The sequence below is a fragment of the Heloderma suspectum genome, chromosome 9, assembly GCF_057233095.1.
Source record: "Heloderma suspectum isolate Gila_16-S chromosome 9, 16-S_ref, whole genome shotgun sequence".
In the NCBI taxonomy this organism is placed as follows: Eukaryota; Metazoa; Chordata; class Lepidosauria; order Squamata; family Helodermatidae; genus Heloderma; species Heloderma suspectum.
In genome coordinates this window covers 36,501,460-36,522,493 of record NC_139466.1, presented here as the reverse complement: position 1 = coordinate 36,522,493, position 21,034 = coordinate 36,501,460, and the positions used below count along the sequence as shown (strand labels likewise).

General features: G+C 44.4%; 1 protein-coding gene across 2 annotated transcripts in view; it reads right to left on the bottom strand.

The window, feature by feature from the left end:
- The window catches only part of TMEM164 (transmembrane protein 164), a 76,663-nt gene that overhangs the window by 54,321 nt on the left and 1,308 nt on the right, over positions 1-21,034 (bottom strand). For both annotated transcript variants that reach the window (XM_084814145.1, XM_084814146.1), the window contains exons 2-3: positions 19,993-20,558; positions 1,441-1,490 (exon numbers count right to left, since the gene is read on the bottom strand). In XM_084814145.1, the coding sequence (XP_084670271.1) occupies positions 1,441-1,490; positions 19,993-20,442 (500 nt within the window). In that variant the 5' untranslated portion in view covers positions 20,443-20,558. The remainder of the gene's footprint in view (positions 1-1,440; positions 1,491-19,992; positions 20,559-21,034) is intronic.

Sequence of the window (21,034 nt, the reverse complement as noted above, 5' to 3'; positions counted from 1 at the left end):
TGGTACTTGCTTGAAAACATGCAGAAAAAACCACAAACAAGGTGTAACATTTGCTTAGTAGAATAGGAATCTGATTAACACTGGCACACAGCAGATTTGACTCACTCCCTTGATTGCACTTTGTTTCACAATCTGCTGCCAGTCACCCATGCATGCATGGCATTTTAAGTAGCCTGGTCGCACAATGTTCTCCTTACATCACTGGACAATCATAGCACATGTTCTTATAATAACTAATTACTGAAGGACAAAATGGAGAAACAGAATCTAGAGCAAAAACACCATCCATTCCCATTACTGGAGTCCATTCCCTTCACATGCCCTAGGCTTGGTTGGCAAGACTTGTTTTTTTTTAAATATACATAGTTGACTTATCCACCAAGAAATTATACCCATGGCAGACTCAGGGGACAAAAATACTTCTTAGCATGAGTTTACACGGTTTCATATCGACACCAATATAATAAGGGATTGTTGTTGCCATGAGTTTATATAAATAGACCTATGCATTCTATTCAGCGTAATTACCCTCGATGGGTGGGCACGAGTTGTCATGACATCAAAACCTGGTGAGGGTGGCTGGCTGGGGTGGCTTGCAAACCATCCAGCAACTCTAGAACAAACCATGGGTTTCAGGATTGTAGGTAAACCACCCCAGTCACCCAATCTCGCTGGATTCAGATGTTACGACAAGCTGTGCCCGGTGAGGGTAACTATGCTAATTAGGCAGCTCGCAAATGGCACACGCAGGGAGAGAAAAATAAGCCACCGTGGCTTGTTTTCCCTCCTTGATCATACAAACCTGCCCTCTGTGTCTCACCAAAGGTGGAGGCACAACTGATGGTGATGAGAGGCACGGCCTTCTCAGTGGCTGCACCAGTATTGTGAAACACCTTAACCTGGGAAGTTTAGGTAGCCACCTCTCTGGATGTCTTTCACTAGTTGGTGAAGACATTTCTTTCCAGTAGGCTTTGGCCTGCTAAGCCTTTTTTTCTTTAAAGGTTCTTTTGTCTATGCCTCTGTATTTTTTATTGTTTTGTTGTTGTTGTTTTACTTCATGTATGGTTTTATATTGAATTGTGGTTTTCAAATGTTGTGAGCTGCTTCATGTGGTGTATGGGCAGTAGGAGGGCAGGAGATAGTTATACATATTTCTATATAAATAACAAAATTAATGTTCAAGCACAATTTCTTTTGTTAATACAAATAAAGGACACAATGCTCATTTAACATCTGAGAGAATCTCAGAGAAACCCCACTAGAGAGACTCAGGTTTGACACTAAAACCTGGCTAGAACAGTTCGAAACTCATGCTGATGATCAATTCTGCAATAAACATACTTAAGAGCATTGACAGGAAGCAAGTGTTTGTTAACACAAGTAATTCAATTTATTTATATATTTATTTAAATCATTTGTAAAAGTCATTAAGAGTATTACCTGAAGAGAATCATTGCAAAATGGCATGGTGGACAGGCCAGCAGAAAAATCTGAAATGTTAAAAAAATGAGTCACCGTTATGTTCATTTTAAATGTCTCCAGCAGCTTTCACCGGATGTTTCAAAGCAACAGAAGGTTCATTGGGTATTCAGTCAAGAGTATAAGTGTTCAACTCTGACTTCCCTCAGTATCTTTCTCCTTATTTTGACTGGGGGAGGAGTGTGACAGCTATAACACACCTGGTATCAGAGTTTCATTCTCACTGCAGATCAGCTCCATCAGCTGGAGCTTAACTTCTTGCACAAATGGCCTGTCTGGAGCATTGATTAGAACAGCCTATTAAGAGCTACTTTAAATAGCAAACACTTTAGACTACTATTAATATAGCTCTTGTGCAAGCATCTAGCGAATCAGAATACAGGTGTGGTCACATAAAACGCAACATAGACCAATATTAGGACTCAGGAGGGGAAAAAATCTTTCCATCTCTGACCTTGACCTTCGCATCTCGATTAACACCTAGTTTTGTTATATGTAACAAGACACCAGCAAACATAGGGATTGGATAGATCAGTCCCCTTGATTGACAAAAAAGATCACAGAATCACAGATTCTGACAGAATAGTAGGGTTGGAAGGGGCCTACAAGGCCATCGAATCCAACCCCCTGCTCAATGCAGGAATCCAAGTCAGAGCATCCATGACAGATGGCTGTCCAGCCTCATCTTGAAGGCCTCCAGCATGGGAGAGCCCACCACCTCCCTAGGTAATTGGTTCCATTGTCGTATTGCTCTAACAGTCAGGAAGTTTTCCTGATGTTCAGCCGGAATCTAGCTTCCTGTAACTTGAGCCCATTATTCCATGTCCTGCATTCTGGGATGATTGAGAAGAGATCCTGGCCTTCCTCTCCGTGACAACCTTTCAAGTACTTGAAGAGCACTATCATATCTCCCCTCAGTCTTCTCTTCTCAAGACTAAACAAGATTACAACCTCAGCATCAGAACCCATAAATCACTTGCCATGTTAATTTGAACTGCAGTCATATTCCACAAATCTTATCTGTCAGAGCTGTAAACATGATCCGGGCCACAGCAGATCTGCTTAATTAATCTCAGTGTAATTATGACAGCATAATTAATAGTAATTCCAAGTAAATACAGTCACCTTACACATGTGATCTGCTAATGACACAGCAAAATAATGTGAGTTTAGTCAGCTGTGAGGGACCTTTATCAGTTTGGTGAAGTTCACTTTTTCGCCAACTCAGTCCCTTGTTCAGTGTATCCAGCTGCCTTTTCACATAGATAAAAGGGCAAACAATTATCCATTTCCTGTTCATCATCCCTAAATATGAAAGGCTGAAGTGGCAGTATGTATTATCCTTGGGCACACTCTCCTGTACTTACTTCAGCAATGATCCAAGTTCTTTCCAAATAATTTGGAAAATTTGGAAAGGTGTTGGGATTGTTTTCTGAGCCAGTCTAAGGCCATCCCCAAAGCACCCTTCTCCCTCTCTTTACTCAACTGCCACAGGGGTGACAAGTTGGGGGGTTGGGGGGGGGGAGATCTGTGAACGTACTACAAATCCAAAGCGCCACTGTGCCTTCCTGCTGGCATACAGCCACTGGGATCAGGAGAAGGAAGGCAGGATTTCAGGAGCTTGTAAAGCTTACCTTTTATTTGACGTCAGGCTTTTACAAGCCCTGGCTTGGGAGAACTTTACTAACATTTCTAGTTAGAAATGCTCTCTGAAGTTCCAACATGTGCCTTTACAAAGCTGCATGTACAGAGTGTGCAAGCTGTATAGCACACAGCTAACTAGTTGAGGGTGCCTGTCCCACAGCTTTGCCTGCCCAGCTTTCACCCCCCAAACCAAAGAGCTGGATTTCCAGGGCAGGTAGGGAGCAAACACCACCTCCTTGTGTATGATCAACAGCAGACAGATCCCCTCCCTTCATCGGCAGTCATTACCACACCCTCAAATCACACCAGAAGGATCAGGAGAAGGAAGGCAGGATTTCAGGAGCTTGTAAAGCTTACCTTTTATTTGACATCAGGCTTTTACAAGCCTGGCTTAGGAGAACTTTACTGACACCTCTAAGTGGTGTCGAGCCTCTGATGCTACGGCAAAAGCATCATTCTGCTTGACCACCTAGAAAGCTATGGCTGTTCCCCTGGAACATGCTTGTGCACCAAGGCTTAGCATGTTTTGCCAACTAGGTCTTTTGCCAACAACCATTTTCCAGAGACAGATTGCAGAGGAGTAGAAACCACACTACTGTTTCCCCAGTTAAAGAGACCAAGGTTGCTGAGTGCACGTACTGGAGGTTGGGCCCGAAGGGCAGTCTGGGGATTCTGCTCGTGTACCGTGCACCCCGCTGCACGACTGACTCCCTGGCCGAGGTGCTTGAGGTGGTCTCTGATGTGCGTGTACAGTCCCCTAACTTACTGGTGTTGGGGGACTTCAACGTACATGCGGAGGCCATCCTCACAGGAGCACCTCGGAACTGCATGGAGACCATGGCCTCCTGGGAGCTGCACCATATTCTAACTGGGCCCACCCATGTAGCCGGTCATGCACTAGACCTTGTGTTTGTTTCTGGAAAAGTGGGGAGTGATCTGGAAGTCGGGGGTATATCCACCACCCCCTTGTCATGGTCAGATCACTATCTGGTGACGTTGGACTTCTCGGTTCCACAACCCCTCCGCAGGGGTGGAGGACCCATTAAAATGGTCCGCCCCAGGCGTCTTATGGATCCAAATGGATTCCTGAACGCGCTTGGGGATTCTCTGGGGCACGCCAACGGCCACTCGGTCGAGACCCTGGTGGGTGGCTGGAACGCCGCAATCACTGGGGCATTAGATCAGGTGGCTCCGAAACGCCCTCTCCCCCTGAACAGGGCTCAGACACCATGGTTCAATCCGTGGTTACGAGCTCTGGAACAGGAGGTGAGACGGCTAGAGCGCCGGTGGCGGAGGTCTCACTCCAAAGACGATCAGACACGGGCTAGAGCTGTATCTTCAGCCTATCACGTGGCGGTGAAGGCAGCAAAAAAGGAATATTATGCTGCCTCCATCGTGTCTGCAGAGTGCTGTCCCAGGAGGCTGTTCCAAGTGGTCCGGAGCCTGGTCGGTCCTGTGGCTCTGGAACCACTGGAGCATTCTAAGGCCTCCTGTGAGGCCTTGGCAAGGCACTTTGCAGATAAAATTGATCAGATTAGGTGTGTTACTCTGCACGCTGTGGATACAGTTAGTGAGCAAGAGGCGGCCTGTGGCAAACCAGTTTTGTGGGATCGGTTCCAGCTTCTTCCTCCTGATGAAGTGGACAAGGTGCTTTCATCGGTACGACCGACCACCTGCTTACTTGATCCTTGCCCATCTTGGCTCATTATGAGCTGCAGAGAGAGACTGGGTGAGGGGATCAAGGCGGTGGTGAACACCTCCCTTGAGGAGGGAGTGATGCCATCAGCCCTCAAGGAGGCAGTGATAAGACCGCTCTTAAAGAAGCCCTCCTTGGATCCTCAAGTTTTGAACAACTTTCACCCAGTCTCAAATCTGCCATTTTGGGGCAAGGTGATTGAGCAGGTGGTGGCGGTGCAGTTGAAGGCACACTTGGAAGAAACTGATTATCTAGACCCATTTCAGTCGGGCTTCAGGCCTGGGCATGGGACAGAAACGGCCTTGGTCGCCTTGGTAGATGATATGAGGAGGGCTCTGGATAGGGGTGAATGCTCCTTCCTTGTTCTCCTCGACCTCTCAGCGGCTTTCGATACCGTTGACCACGGTATCCTCCTGGACCGCCTGGAGGGGTTGGGCATTGGGGACACTGTATTGCGGTGGTTCCGGTCCTTCCTCTCCGGCAGGTACCAGAGGGTAGCACTGGGAGAGGAGGTTTCGGACCCGTGGCCACTTACTTGTGGGGTGCCACAGGGTTCCATCCTCTCCCCGATGCTATTTAACATCTATATGAAGCCGCTGGGGGCTATCATCAGGAGGTTTGGGGTGCAGTGTCATCAATATGCGGATGACACGCAGCTCTACCTCTCGTTTAAATCTTCACCAAGGTTGGCTGTAGAATCCCTGTCCAAATGTCTGGAGACGGTGAGTGGCTGGATGGGGAGGAATAGGCTGAAGCTGAACCCTGACAAGACCGAGGTACTTTTGGTGGGAGACAAGAGGAGGCTGGGGGATGTTGACCTGGTGTTGAATGGGGTACGGCTATCCTTGAAAGACCAGGTCTGCAGCCTGGGGGTCATTTTGGACTCCCAGCTGTCCATGGAGGCTCAGGTGTCAGCTGTGAGCCGGACAGTGCTGTATCAACTCCATCTGATACGGCGGCTGCACCCCTTCCTTCCCGACCATCTGCTCCCATCGGTAGTACATGCCCTGGTCTCCTCTCGTTTAGACTACTGTAATGCGCTCTACGTGGGGTTACCCTTGAAGACGGTTCGGAAACTGCAGCTGGTACAGAACGCTGCGGCTCGCCTGATTAAAGGCAGCCGCCGGCGAGATCACATCACTCCAGTGCTGAAGGAGTTGCGCTGGTTACCAGTTGTTTTCCGGGCCAAATTCAAGGTGTTGGTTTTGACCTTTAAAACCCTATATGGTTCCGGCCCAGCCTATCTTAAGGAGCGCCTCCAGCAGCACCAGACAGGCCGCTTAACAAGATCAGCCTCGGATGGCCTTCTCTCTGTCCCATCAGCCAGGACAGCTAGACTGGTGGGGACGAGGGAGAGGGCCTTTTCTGTGGTGGCCCCCACTCTGTGGAACTCCCTCCCTAGGGAACTCCGTCATGCCCCCTCTTTAATGAGCTTCCGTCGTGCATTAAAAACGTGGCTGTTCAGGCAGGCATTTGGGGTGGGTTAGGGTATTTTAGAAAATGTTTTTATTGTAGAATTTTATTGTTTTAAACTGTTTTTATTGTATGTTGTACATCGCCCAGAGTGGCTGGGTGACCAGCCAGATGGGCGATTAATAAATTTAATAATAAATAAATAAAATAAACAAAGCAGCATGCTACAGCAGAGGGGACAGGCACAGTGACCACAGAGCATTAACTTTAGAAAGCAATGCAACTGCTTCTTATATGATGATCTAAACAAGTTATGGTAATATCAGCAGTTATACTGTCTATTTACTAAATGCACTCACAACCATCAGCTTTAAATTAAGATGGCCCAAATCCATTTTCCTGTACCCTGTTGTCAAGACAGCATCCTAAATAGTACATCTGATGTTTGCCTTTTCTCTTGGTGCAACCATAGTTCCAATAGGCCTCATATGGCCACTTCAAGCACTGACATCATTGTGACTTTACTTTCTACCCATCCATTCTCAGTGTCCTCTGAAGCACTGACTCACAAAACCAGTATCTTCTGCATGTTATTAGAAGTGCACATATTAAACCAAACCTCAAGACTATCACTCAGGTGGAGAAACAATAGCCCTCCAGATGACATCCAACTAGCTCCCAACACCCCCAACTATTGGCTATGCAGACTGGGGCTGATGGGAGTTGGTCCCACAACACCTAATGGGACCACAGGTTTGCCACCTCAGGAATACAAGAACTAGAATAATCATACTCAATTCACTGTTGAATATTTCATCAAAAACATCCATAAGCCAAATTGCAAGTGCTATCAGGAAGTATTTTAGTGATGCTCTTTGTAGAGTCTGCTTTTCCTCTAAGGAGTGTATTCAATAGACACCTAATCCAACTGAACTCTTTCAAAGCAAACTGATGTTCTAGAAATACGATCACTATAATGGATGCAATTCAGCTTCCGGTAAAGGTAAATTAAAAGCTAATGGATGAAAAGAGAGAAGTAACTGAAGAAAAAGCATTAAATAAAGTCACCAGAAGAAAAAGAAAAAACATTTAGGGCACAATCCTACGGGGATGGCCGTAAGCCTCCGAACTTGGAGGCTTATAGTCAACCAATGCAGGGCAGGAGGAGCCATGGAGGAGATCTTCATGCTCCCCCTGCTCTTCATTTTAGCTAGACAGGCGTTTTTGCCAATCTAGCTGATGTGTTGGGGAGGGGGAGGGAAAGCAGCTGGGGAAGGCTGGGGATAGCTCATATCCCTGCTTCCCCAGTCTGCTCCCTGCCCACAGGAACACCCTCTTTCTGTCCTCTGTGAGGGGGCAAGGATCTCAGACTCTTGGGTCTAAGGTTGGAGCGTTGTCTCAGACCTCGGATCCAAGAATCTGAAGTGTCCTATGACACCCCGCCCCCCTGACTCTGTCTAGGTACCCTAGGTTTGCTCTCCCCATAAGAAATGTGACACACAAGTCATGCCACTCCTTTTTTAAATTTTTGAAAGCAGCTTTGATTTACTGAAAAAATCCAGGACAGCAGCAGATACAAGACAAGAAGTTATTAGGAAGATATGACATGCTGGAAAGAATATTTTACCAATCCAATTGAGCCTTAAGTACTCTTTTTAGCACTCCACTGGAAGCCTTGCTCCACAACAGGCAATTGCTAGGACAGTTAAGAAAGGAACAGGACAGGTTGTTGTTGTTGTTCAGTCGTTCAGTCGTGTCCGACTCTTCGTGACCCCATGGACCATAGCACGCCAGGCCTTCCTGTCCTGCGCTCTCTCCCGGAGCGTGCTCAAGTTCATATTCATTGCATCCGTGATGCTATCTAGCCATCTCATCCTCTGCCGTCCCCTTCTCCTTTTGCCTTCAGTCTTTCCCAGCATCAGGGTCTTTTCCAGGGAGTTTTCTCTTCGCATTAGGTGGCCAAAATATTGGAGCTTCAGCTTCATTATTAAGCATGCTAAAAATCTAGATCCCCCCCCCCCCCGCTAACAACTGGCCAGTTACCTGATAAGTGTAAAATTAAGCCTGGAGTCCAATTCATACTCAAATGTACTTAAAACTGTAATAAACTAAAGCTACAGGATTCTACCCTCTCCCTCACCCATCCTTAGCCATTTTTAAAAGCTATTTAACATAAAAAACAAGGCATTTTCAACAGTATTTGGACTTACCCTAATGCATGGTCTGAGGTTCCAGAGAAATGTGCCCAACAGGGACAATTATGTATATTTGATTAATATTTTTCTCATGATCTGCACAGTCCTGAAAAAAAATTGGCCACTATAAATAGTGCCAGCTGTTATGTCTTGTTACTAATTGAAAGTGCCAAACAAAACACTGAGAGCTCCCCAGTTGTTCTAGCTGATTTGTTACAATAAACTGGGATCAGCAGAACCTCACCCCTACGTCAAGAACTATTATTCATTCCACTTGACTCAAAATGCTAGGGTTTTGCACTACTAGACCACAGGAATTTTAATCAACATCCAGGAGATGTCATATCAAAGTTAGAATAGATGAGTCTTTTTTTGGTCTCTGAGTTCTGCATGACAGGTAACTCAGCATCTATTTTTTAAAAAGGAGCTTTCTGGTATCAATTTTTGTGAACCGCCCAGAGAGCTTCGGCTATTGGGCGGTATAGAAATGAAATGAAATGATGAATGAATGAATGAATGAATGAATAAATAAATAAATATCAAGAGATGCTGAAAGAGTGAATCTTGCTGTTGATGCAGAAACAATTAGCATCAACCAGCCTTCAAGATGACATTTTATTTTAGGCCTAGCAAGCAGATAATTTCTCCATGCCAGGTGGGGAAAGAAGACCTTTTATTTTCAAAAGGAAATAAAAGAGTCAAGGGAAAAAAGAACTAGATTTAAGTTTGTCTATGCCATAATAATTTAAACCAGATAGCATAGCACAACCTTTCCCAGCCTGGTGCCCTGCTGTTGGCCATGTTGGCTGGTTGTAATGGGAGTTGTAGTCTAACACATCTGGAGGCACCAGGTTGGGGAAGGCTGGCATAGGATAGCTATTTGCAAAGCCACGGCCTTTAAAGGGGGCAGGGGTCCTCTTTCAATTTTTCTCCAAATGGTTGATGCAGCCACAGAAATAAAGGATAGAGCATTTACATAAATTTCATTGCTCTTCCCATAGACAGCAATGCCTCAGTTTCCTCTGTCCTTCCAGTAACATAACAGGTTGGCCCTTGGAGCCATTTAAAATTTGCTTGGCCAGCTCAAAAATTCACTAACGGAGCCGTGTGTGTGTGTGTGTGCTTTAAATACTGTCAAGCGTCAAACTAAAAGCTCTAGTGCATATGCTCATTTCAAGATCTCCCTGCTTATGAGACTAGCTTGAAGATGCAGTGTCATTGGAGGTTTTGCAATATTGCGATGTCTGAACCAAGCAACAGCATCGGTATATTAAGTTGCAGAAGAGGGAAGAAAATCAAGAGGAGTGACCTGTCCATTCTGGTTACACTGCGCCAGACTATCTCTGTTCCACTACTGCCAGAAAAGCATAAACAGCAAGAGAGCTACAGAGTTAGCCCTGAAGCTCTAGAACAGATGCCATCACCATGCCAAGAAGCAGCAGCACTAAAGAATAAAATAATTAAATTCTCCCCATGTGGCAGTCCAAAATAATACAAAGTTCAACCCTTCTCCATGTGCCAAACATCTGCTCTTGGCATTAAGTAAAACATAATGGTGCTTTCGTTAAGGAGAACCCTACGTTCTCAAACTCCCCAAAGTAGTCAAAACGAATACCTTTTTGCAAAGCCCTCTGGGACTGCTAAGTTTGAAAAAATATTTAATCACTTGGAAAACACATGCTTTTGACTAAGGGAGAAGTGCATTTAATGGAAAAGGCATTTTTCAATATATGAACGAAAGTTAAGAATTCATGCAATACTTGAAAGTTGTGTTTATGCAAGCTATTATTCCTTGCTTATGTGTTTCCAAACTAGAGCACATGTGGGAGATGCTTCTATATAAAAATAGTAATCCTGCTCATTACGTTTTCACACACCAGCTGTTCTTGAACCTACAGTAGAAAAAACCAATGTTCAACTTAATTTAGACTGATATTTAATGCAAGACATGCAAGACTGTACCTGTGAATAATAGTTTTGTAAAAACCAAAACCAAAACAAAATTGCTAAGTAATGAAGCAGCACCAATCAAGTTCCAAACTAGTGGAATGGAAGTAATAAGGATTTATTTTTAAACGTTGAAGTAGAATAGCATTTGTTGGAACATTATTTTTATTATTTCTGCAGTACTAAGTGCTTTACACAAAGAGGACCGGGCAGCCGCAAGGGAAATGGGTGTGGAAGGAAAAAGTTGATATGCAATACCAGTTTTAAAATATCAGAGTGAAGAGCCAAGCTTGTAACCAGGTGTCTACATTAGCATAACAAGTGAGAAGACATATTTAGGAGGTAAAGCATCCCAACAGTAAGTGCAGAACAGGAGAATGGGTGGAGCCAGGGAATGGAGGATGTAATTGTGGGCTTATGGCAGTCAAGGGTACCAGAGGAGCAAAGATAGCACAAAGGAACATAGACAAAGAAAAGAGCAGCTAGGTAAGTGGAAGCAAGAGAACAAAGAGGATGAAGGAGTGGCAAGGTAAAAAGAAGAAAGAGGAGGAACATGGTGGGGGGGGGGGACATTTGGCAGTGAGGCCTTGGTTTTGAATTTCCTCCCCAGGCCCATTCATTGCTACTTTGGGGGCACTTGTGTTTTTAACATGAGTTTTTAAACACCATGCTCGTTTATTTAATTCAGCCTTATAAATAAGCCCAGAAAAACTGCCTGCAAATATTTTTTCTAGCTGGCTAGACTAGAAGCCTAAGTTTCCATGTTGTCTGCAGGGGCGTGGGAATCCTCCTCCTCCACAGCCAATATCGAAATAGGAACATAGGAAGCTGCCTTGTACTGAGTCAGACCCTGGGTCCATCTAGCCCAGTACTGTCGACACTGACTGGCAGCAGCTCTCCAGGGTTTCAGGCAGGATTCTTTCCTCGCCCTACCTGGAGAAGCCAAGGATTGAATCTGGGGCCTTCTGCATGTAGAGCAGGTGCTCTATCATGGTGAGCTACGTCCCCTCCCCTGGGCTATGGCCCCTCCCCTACAGGATACTAGCCTTTTAGCAGGCTAGTGAAAAAATGCCTTCCTAAGGGGGCTGGCAAGAGGAGGGACACAGCTGAAGAACAGGCTGCCCTTCCTCTGAAGCCAGCATGGAAACCAAAAGGACCAGTGAAGAAGGGATGGAGAGATCCGCCCTCCTCCATCAGACAGCTCACCCACTCATATGGAATTCCTTGTCACCTATGGCTATCAGATGAGCCATTAAACACAAGGCTAATTTAATTTAAAATATACTGTACTTCATCAAAAATTCATTCCAGGGCAGTTTGTAACTATATACTTTTCCTGTGACTAGGAAGTTGCCTAATACTGAGTCAGAGCATTGGCCCATCCAGCTCAGTCCTGTCTCTACTGACTGTCAGCAGCTCTCCAGAGTTTCAAACTGAAGGTTTTCCCTGCCCTACCTGGAGAAGCCTGGGCTCATCTGCATGCAAAGCATGTGCTCTATCACTGAATTACAGCCTCTCATACCTCTCCACATAATGTTTGCATGTAGAAGGTCCCAGGTTCAGTTCTTGGCATCTCCAGGTAGGGCTGGAAAGACTCCTGCCTCAAATCCAGGAGAGCTGCTCCCAGTCAGTGGATGTAGAACTGGTATCTCCAATGTGGTGCCAGTGGGCTTCAAATGTGCCCACCGGCTCCTTTCTTGATGTGCCGCTCCTGATTTTTATTTTTTTATTATGATTTGTTTAAAAAAAAAATCTTTTTCATTTAACTGGGAGGCTGGAAAGCAAAGTGCTGCCGTCCAGCATCATCTTTATTTGGATTCAAAAGAGTGGTTTTGGAGCTCACACCCCACTTCTACCTTGTACTTAGGTTCTTGGGCAGGTTACTTTTATTTTAGTCTCACCACTCTGCCTCCTGGGAAATGAGTGTTTTGTGACTGAACATGACCACCATGATAGCCATTTTATGAATAGGCAAGCCCCCTAGGGCAGCCATTTTATGAGAGTGCCCACAACACTCTCAAAATTCCAAATGTGCCCACCAACCAAAACATGTTGGGGACCCTGGATATAGGCAATACTGGGCTAGATGGACCGATGGTCTGGCTCAGTATAAGACAGCTTCCTATGTTTTAGGATCCCCCTTTTTCCTTTTGTTCACTCTGTGCCTCTCAAAATATACGAGGGCTGCTCTGCCATGCAGATTTGACCAACAGATTAGGCCTAGGTGATCTAAACCTACAGTTAAATAAACAGGCACCGCAGAGTGGAGAAGGTGCAAACGTTCAGAGGACATGAAAAGCAGAGAAGAGGGTTCATAAAATTGGGTCCTGAGAATGGCAGGAAAGAAAACTGCCTTCTTGATTTTTGGCTTCTGATTTTAAAGATGGTTTTTATACCATTGGTTTCAATTTTTTAAAGCTGCCTTGAGCAGTGTTTTATTTACTAAATAAATAGTGACAAGTGGAAGTGATTAGGCAATCTGAAAACCTGAAGAAAAATTTGAGAGATGCTGCAGTAGGAAAGCAAAGCAAAAGTGATTGTTGTAATAGTCAATGTGAGAAATAAGATGGAAGTAAAGGATTTTAGTTGCACTGAAAGAGGGAAAATTGTGAATTGTATAGATATTACTAAGATGAGAGAGATATGTTTCAGTAACTGAATGGATAGGCAGGGGAAAAGAAAAAAGAGGCAAAGGTAATACTGAGGTTATGAGACTGAGAGGTAAAACAGTAGAATCACCTGTTACAGCCTTCCCCAACCTGGCGCCTTCCAGATGTTTTAGACTACAACTCCCAGAATTCTTATCCATTGGCCATGCTTGCTGGGGCTGTTAAGAGCTGAAATCCAAAACATTTAGGGGCACCAGGTTGGGGGAAGGCTGATGTAGTAGAAGAGAAGGAATCAAGAAGCTGGTGAGTGGCAAAGTCACATAGGAAGGGAGATAGCACAAGGATAAGGTTAATGACCACCTGTCAAAGGCTGGCAGAAAAAGGAAAAACAAGCAAGTATGAATCTTGGAGTGGGGAGCATGGGAGCCAGGAGAGTCTATCACCGACTACAGGTTCAACAAAACTAAATACAAATTTTATCTGAGCCTGAAGTTCTGGAGTGAAGAGTTCCAAAGCTCAAATCCTCTTGCTGAGTTCTTTATCATGTTTGTCAAGACCGCAAATTCCAGGCTTGCTGCATTGCTTCTGCCTACTTTTCTTAGGTTCTTGTCTGTCCTGAAGCTTGTTCTGATGCTGGCACTGGTCCCAGTCCTTCCAGAATCTGGCTTGACTTCTCCTGGCCTTCAGCTGAACATGCCTTGCAGATTGGAGCAGCATTATGTTCCAACTATATTTTACCTCAGTCTCAAACATCAGAAGATACAGCACCAGGATGGACCTTTGCCAGTCAGCAACTCACGCGGGAACATTAACAAGCTTAAAAGAGGCCTGAATAGAGTTTAGTGCAACTCTCCATACTAGAGGGCTCTCTCATATTAAATTATATTAAAAAGATAGAGCAACATGTGATCATCTCAGTTCCTCTGTGCTACATGTATACAAATAGTAATCCCAGCATAGGGGCCACTTTCTACAATCTGGTATAAACAAAATTACTATAGGGGAAATTGTCATTCTTCATAAAATTGGAAAATTAGAAAACATTAACCAACAAATCAAAGAGCCACTCCCAAGTCATTCTTCTTTTAAAAAGACACTCAAGGTTCAGGAGAGATAAAAGAAAGGACTTCTTCACACAGCGCATAGTTAAACTATGGAAAACGCTACCACAGGATGTAGTGATGGCCACCGATTTGGATGGCTTTAAAAGGGGGATAGACAAATTCCTGGAGGAAAAGGTTATCAATGGCTGCTAGTCCCGATGGCTATGTGCTACCTCCAGTATCAGAGGCAGTGAGCCTATGTACACCAGTTGCTGGGGAACATGGGTGGGAGGGTGCTGTTGCGCTCATGCCCTGCTTATGGGTTCCCAGTCAACAGCTGGTTGGTCACTGTGTGAGCAGAATGGTGGACTACATGGACCCTTGGTCTGATCCAGCATGGCTCTTATGTTCTTATGTAAAGCTTTTGAATAATGGAGCCTTAAGTGGGACTCTTGGCACATCTATTTATGTTACCACTTCCCACAAGAAATTACAGCCTACCCACTGAAAGACAACACCAAGAACGTTAACCTGAAGATGACAGGTTAGGAAACTTTAATTTTCATGTACTATTATGTTATGTAAAGTACTGTTTTATATGCTACTTTTAGTCCTTTTTTTTTTTAGTTGTTCATGGTTTAGTAGAGCTTTTATTATTTAAAATAAAAGCTATTATAATTTGGTCTTGATTGCCTGAAATATGCTCCCTTTCCTTTTAATTTTACTTTGTAAAAATCAACAAATAGTTCTAAGAAGCTGTTAACTCTAACTGTAGTGAGATACAAGCAAGTTGCTGCAGAGCAGGTGCCCAACTCAGTATTTTTACTGCTTGATTTTGTAACACACAGAAATGTGATTCATTCAATGCACTTAAATAAGAATGCAACTGCATGGGCCGCATGTGACCCACCATATGTTTTGGCCTACAACTCCTATCATCCATCACCATTGGTTATGTTGGCCAGTACTGATGGAAACTGTAAGCCAAAACATCTGGAGGGCCAAAAGTGGCTCACCCCTAATCTAGATACAAGTGTCTGCAACTTTTAACAATTCAAGTTAGTCATAGAAGCAACAAGGAAGTCAATCTTAGATTTAACCCTACATGGTGTCCAGGACCTTGTGCAAATTACAGCTATTAACCTCTTAAAGATTGAACAATCTCACTCAGAGGAACATGGCATTTTGATTTGGCATAATACTGCTGTCAACTGAAATTGCATGTTATTAACTCATAAGTGTCTAAAAATCCTTGATGTTTCAAAGAGGATTCAAGTAACTATTTCCAGATGACCTGGCTGCAGGTAAAGTTCTGCTTGTGCTGAAACAATTGTGAGACTACATCACCATGCTGCCACAAAGCTGCCAAATGTAGACTGAGCAGTGGCACAGAAGCATGGGATTGTTTGTGGTGAAGCAAGTACACAACCACTTCCCCACAAGCAAAACTCATCCCAGGTTCTCACCATCTCAAAATGGCTGTGTGACATCAGCAGCAGCCAACTGGCTTGCTGTCATTCACTTGAACAACTTGCGGCGAGTAAGAATCCCATCCAACAGTGGTGTAGTGGTAAATATTGGCTGCAGGCACTCATCATGACTATCCCCATAGACATGCCACCAAGGAGAACCCCAAAATGCAGGCAACTGTGTTGATCTATCTCTCTGTCTTTCTCCCTGTGTATACACCTACACACACATCCATATATTGTACACACATCCCAAGAACAGAGGTAAGTAGCATAATACCCAATGCAAAGGGCAATGCAGTAGTTACCATGTTGGACTTCAGATGGGGTGATGTGAGATTGCATGAGAAAGGGAAAGAAAGGGACACAACAACTATCGCCAGATCACCGCAGGTGTGCCAGGAGCCATTTTGAATATTCAACCCCCAGTAGGGGGTTGCTATGGTTTGTTGTATCAAACCCAGGCGGCAGGGATTGTTTGAAGGTTAATATGGTAATTGCCCCACCATGTGCAAACTGCCCCAACATGCAAACCACCCCAACATGTCCCCAAACAGCATAAGGCCATCAGTTCATGAATTTCTCAGAGTTTCATTTCCCATCACCCAGTTGAAACATTTTATTTCAAAGTCAACAACTTCTAGCAGTTTTCATGTCCTGTCCAGCAGGTCTTTTGTAATGCTAATGGGTCTCAATTGTCGTTAATGGGTCTCAATAATCGTTGTAGCTAACAACACTATATTGTTAGAAGGATAATCCATTTTCTCCCAGCTACCGTGAGGATTGCAGTTAAGCTCAGAGGGAACAGGGAAGTCTGAAGGGGATGGCAGAGCATGTTATTGCCCCTGCTAATCAAAACATCCTGACCCTTTGAGTTTTGACCCTGTGAGTCCTGGTTCCACTACAGCACTTCCCTCCAGTAAAGGAGGCAGGTAAGCTTTTGTAAACTGGAAAAAAAGATGGATCTCACCACAGCCATTCATGCTCTTATCACCGCTGGGCTCAATTATTGTAACGCTCTCTGTGTGGGGCTGCATTTGAAAAGCATTCGGAAAGTTCAGCTGGTACAGAATGCTGTCACCAGGTTGCTGGCTAGAGTTGGTCATTTGGATCCTATCGGATCTACATTGGATACTTGTTTGTTTCTGGCTGAGACCAATTCAATTCAGTGGTTTTAACCAATGTTACTACCCGCCCTGTTCAGCAGTCATGTAGCCTTGGTGTTATCTTTGACTCCTCTCTCTTTGTTCCCTGTATTCAATCCATAGCCCAGTCATTTTGCTGTTCCCTTTACAATGTTGTCAAATTACTCTTATCCCCTTACCAAAAGCTCTGCTCCATGCCCCGGTCATTTCTCACTCAGATTACTGCAATCTTCTCCTCTCTGATCTTCCATCACCTCACACTGGGCCCCTCACAGCTATTCAGCATTCTGATGCGAAAATTATTCACCTCTTTTATCGCTCTGATCACACATTGCCCCTCCTTAAGGGGTAATGTCATGTGTGAGCCTGGCTAATGGTGAGGGATGACAGGAGTTGAAGGCCAAAAGGTTTCCCACCTCCAATCTAGAGAAATTGCAGTTGTATTGTTAAGTGTTAACTAGACAGCATAGTAAGAAGCAGAGACATCACCTTGCCGACAAAGGTCTGCATAATCAAAGCTATGGTTTTCCCAGTAGTAATGTATGGCTGTGAGAGCTGGACTATAAGGAAGGCTGAGTGCTGAAGAACTGATGCTTTCAAACTGTGGTGCTGGAGAAGTTACGAGTCCCCTGGACTGCAAGGAGGTCAAATCAGTCAATCCTAAAGGAAATCAACCCTGACTGCTCATTGGAAGGACAGATACTGAAGCTGAAGCTCAAATATTTTGGCCACCTAATGCGAAGAGAAAACTCTCTGGAAAAGACCCTGATGCTGGGAAAGACTGAAGGCAAAAGGAGAAGGGGACGGCAGAGGAGGAGATGGCTAGATAGCATCACTGATGCAATGAATATGGACTAGAGCACACTCCGGGAGAGAGCGCAGGACAGGAAGGCCTGGCGTGCTATGGTCCATGGGGTCATGAAGAGTCGGACACGACTAAACGACTGAACAACAACAACAATTGTTAAGTGTCTTGAATGAATCACATTTCTGGGTGTTACAAAATCAAGTGCTAAAAACGTGGCTGGAAATTATAGGAGGGCACCAGGTTTGGGAATACAGATTGTAAGCTCCTGAAGGCAAGGACCGGTCCTCTTGTACTCTGTTGGGCCCCTTGCATATGGATAAAACAACAACAACAACATTTAAAGCCCTAGAAGGCTTGGATTATCTACATGCTGCCCCATGTGCTCCATTCAGCATCAGAGGCCTTGCTCCAGTTGACTCTACAAAATGAGGTTCAGCTGAAGTTTACTAGGAGCAGAGCCTTTTCAACTGTGGCACCAACCTTGTGAAATGCACTTCTCCGGGGAAGCCCACCAGGCTCAGCCACTGTTACAAAGTTTCAAGCACCAGGCTAAATCCTTGTTCTCTCAGGCAGCTTTTGAGTTAAACTGAAACTATTTCTGGTTTTAGTTTGGGTCTGTTTTTGTTTTGGCTTGCTGTGGTGGATGCTTATCTTTTCTTATTCATTCCTGCTGGCTTTTGTTGCAGTGTATTTTTTCTACTCCTTTTAGCTTCTTTTTTTAGTTGTCGTTGGTAGATATAAGACGTGTGTTCTTTACAAGATATGGCAGGATATATGCTTTTAAGATAAAATTTAAAAATGAGTTTTAGGCACAATCCTGTGCATGTTTGGACAGGAAAAAGTCCCACAACTCTCAGCATTCCCCAGCCAGCCATGCTGGTTGGGGAATACTGGGAATTGTAGGCCGTTTTCCTGTTTGAACATGCATAGGGTTGCGCCTTTATTCCTTTTCTTGCAGTGATTATGCTACAAATGACTAACAGGCATATGTGGGCAGGCAAGTTGATGACTTCTGAGGAAGTGTCTGAAAGGCTGCTTTAACAAGGGTCTAATATGGGAAAGATGCTCTCATTCTGCTTGAGCCAGGGGATCATATCTTAAATGAATACGTGCCCTACCCTTCTTGCTATGCACAAACCCTTTCCACTGAAAGTCATTTTCAGTTAAGGTTACAGATCTAAGCCATTCACCTTAATCAACTACTCAAATTATGTGGCTGATTAGCAGCCTAGGACTGAATTTCTAGCTCATAGGAGGAACCATAAACATTACAGATTCAAGCCCAGGAAAAGACAGCTGTAGTCCTATACAGTCCTATGAGTAAATCCCATTGAGTCTAGCAGGGCTCACGGCTGAGAAGACATGCACAGGATTTCACTATTATGGGGGGGGGTGTCCATAAAGTTACCAGCCCACCTGCCTGCATACAGTAGCATTTGTAAGACACACAGCCAAAAAAAAAAAAAAAAGCCAATTCTGTAAATTTACAATTTCTCGGCCTAGTTACTTGAAGAAAATTTTTACTTCGTGTAGGCAAGTGAATATTTACAAGCCTACTGTAAATCCACAGTATGCACCACTTTAACCTGCCTGAAGTCACAGGTTAACTTATTAACAGTTCAATCCTACACATCTACTCAGAAGCAAGTCCCACTGAGTTCAATGGGGCTTACTCCCAGGTAAGTGGAGATAGGATTGCAGCCTTAGCATCTTACAGACCCATTAACTGCTTGTTTTTATATTTCCAAAAAGGAGCATTTGCTGCTTACTTGCATATCTTTGTAATGATCTTCTGCATAAAGATACAGTCCTAACCTCAATCAGTTCCCCTGTTACCAAGGTAAGACTAAAAGAAGCTTCAAAGTTCAAACAGTGTTTAACATTACGGCCTCTCACACACATCTTTCCTCTCATTCTGTTTGCTTTGAAACATCCAGCCTGAGGAACAGTTTCTATGCAACCTGAAATGCCACTTTGTGAACTTTAGTTGGCCCTAACCAAAGTATTTTACTACCACTGTGCACTCAATTCCAAGCTGGAAATCAGAAACAAAAGGCCTACCGGTAAAAAATAAAAGTACTGGAACAACATACTCCATTGCTTAAAATGATACTACTACTTGAAAACTGTATTTTAAAAGACAGGAAGAACTAAAAAGGCTGCTTTCTTCTCAGGTTGTTTAGTCTGAGATACACATCAGAAAATTGAAGACAAGAACAAAATATTCTTCCAGGCTTTTAATACATGCCATTACTATACTCTATGTATTTTATCTTGGGTTTTTTAAATAACAAGATGGAAGTTTTGCTGCATATTTTTTTTTTACATGGATGGATAAATAAAAATATATATATTTAAAAGCAGGGGAACTGAAAGGAGTTTTTCCCAAAATAAGACAAACTCCTGTTCTGGTGTGAATGCCCACTGCACCAGCCGCTCTTAAGCTCTGAAGAAGATAGGCAGTATAACCAGGGATATTTTATTTCTGATGTAGGGAAAAGGATGCAAGCCTAGGTGGGAATTATTTGTGACAGTATCCCTTACCTGCATGATGGTGACCACATGGCAGGGGTTCAGCAAGTAGATCACAGTCCTGGAAGCAAACTTGAATCCTACTTCCAATCCAAAAGTGAGGCAGAAGGATACCAGCAACAGATTTTTCCCAAAGCTTTCCTCCTTGATCCGAGATTGAGCGAGCAGGTCTCCTGCCTCCTTGGAGTGGGATCGCCTGATCTTCTGCAGAGACACCACGATCTCCAGAATTCCCACACATAGGAAGACCACGCTCTCCAACAGGCGCTGATGCCATGGCAGAAAGGCAGCGCACTCAGGACCTCCATTGCCTTCAAAGCTTGGGTCCACTCCACCATAAATCCAGTCCAAAAGATTGGAGACGCTGTATCGATCCATGGCCAAGTCCTGTTCCTCTCCGTTCTGGAGCAAGTGGGAGTTCGAGGAGATCAAAGCTACTCTGCTATCTGGGTGGCGAAGCATGAAATAGATGGGAGTCCTTATCAGCAGGTTCAGTCCCTCCCTCTTCAGAGAGGAAAAAGGGACAGATGACCCTCAACTCTCACTTCAGATGTTCTCAGACAGGAATCCAAGGAAACCTGAAGAGAGAAAGGACATAATTTGGTACTGCATCAGAAAAACAGGGTAAGAATAGATAAGAAGCGGATTTCCAAACATCAGAGGCTTTGTAACCAGCCCCGTGTCTATGTAACTGTACACATTTACGCACAATGTGTCTAACACCACCTTTCCCAACCTGGTGTCCCCCCGAGATGTGGCGGACCATAACTGCCCCAACGAGCTATGCTGGGAGTTGTGATCCAGAGAGCCAGTGTGGTGTAGTGGCTAGAGTGTTGGACTGGGAGCCTGGAGATCCGGGTTCTAGTCCCCCACTCAGCCATGGAAGCTCACTGGGTGACTTTGGGCCAGTCACAGACTCTCAGCCCAACCTACCTCACAGGGCTGTTGTTGTGAGGATAAAATGGAGAGGAGGAGGATAATTAATGTAAGCCGCCTTGGATTCCTTGCAAGAGGAAAAAAGGCGGGATATACATGCAATAAATAAACAAACAAA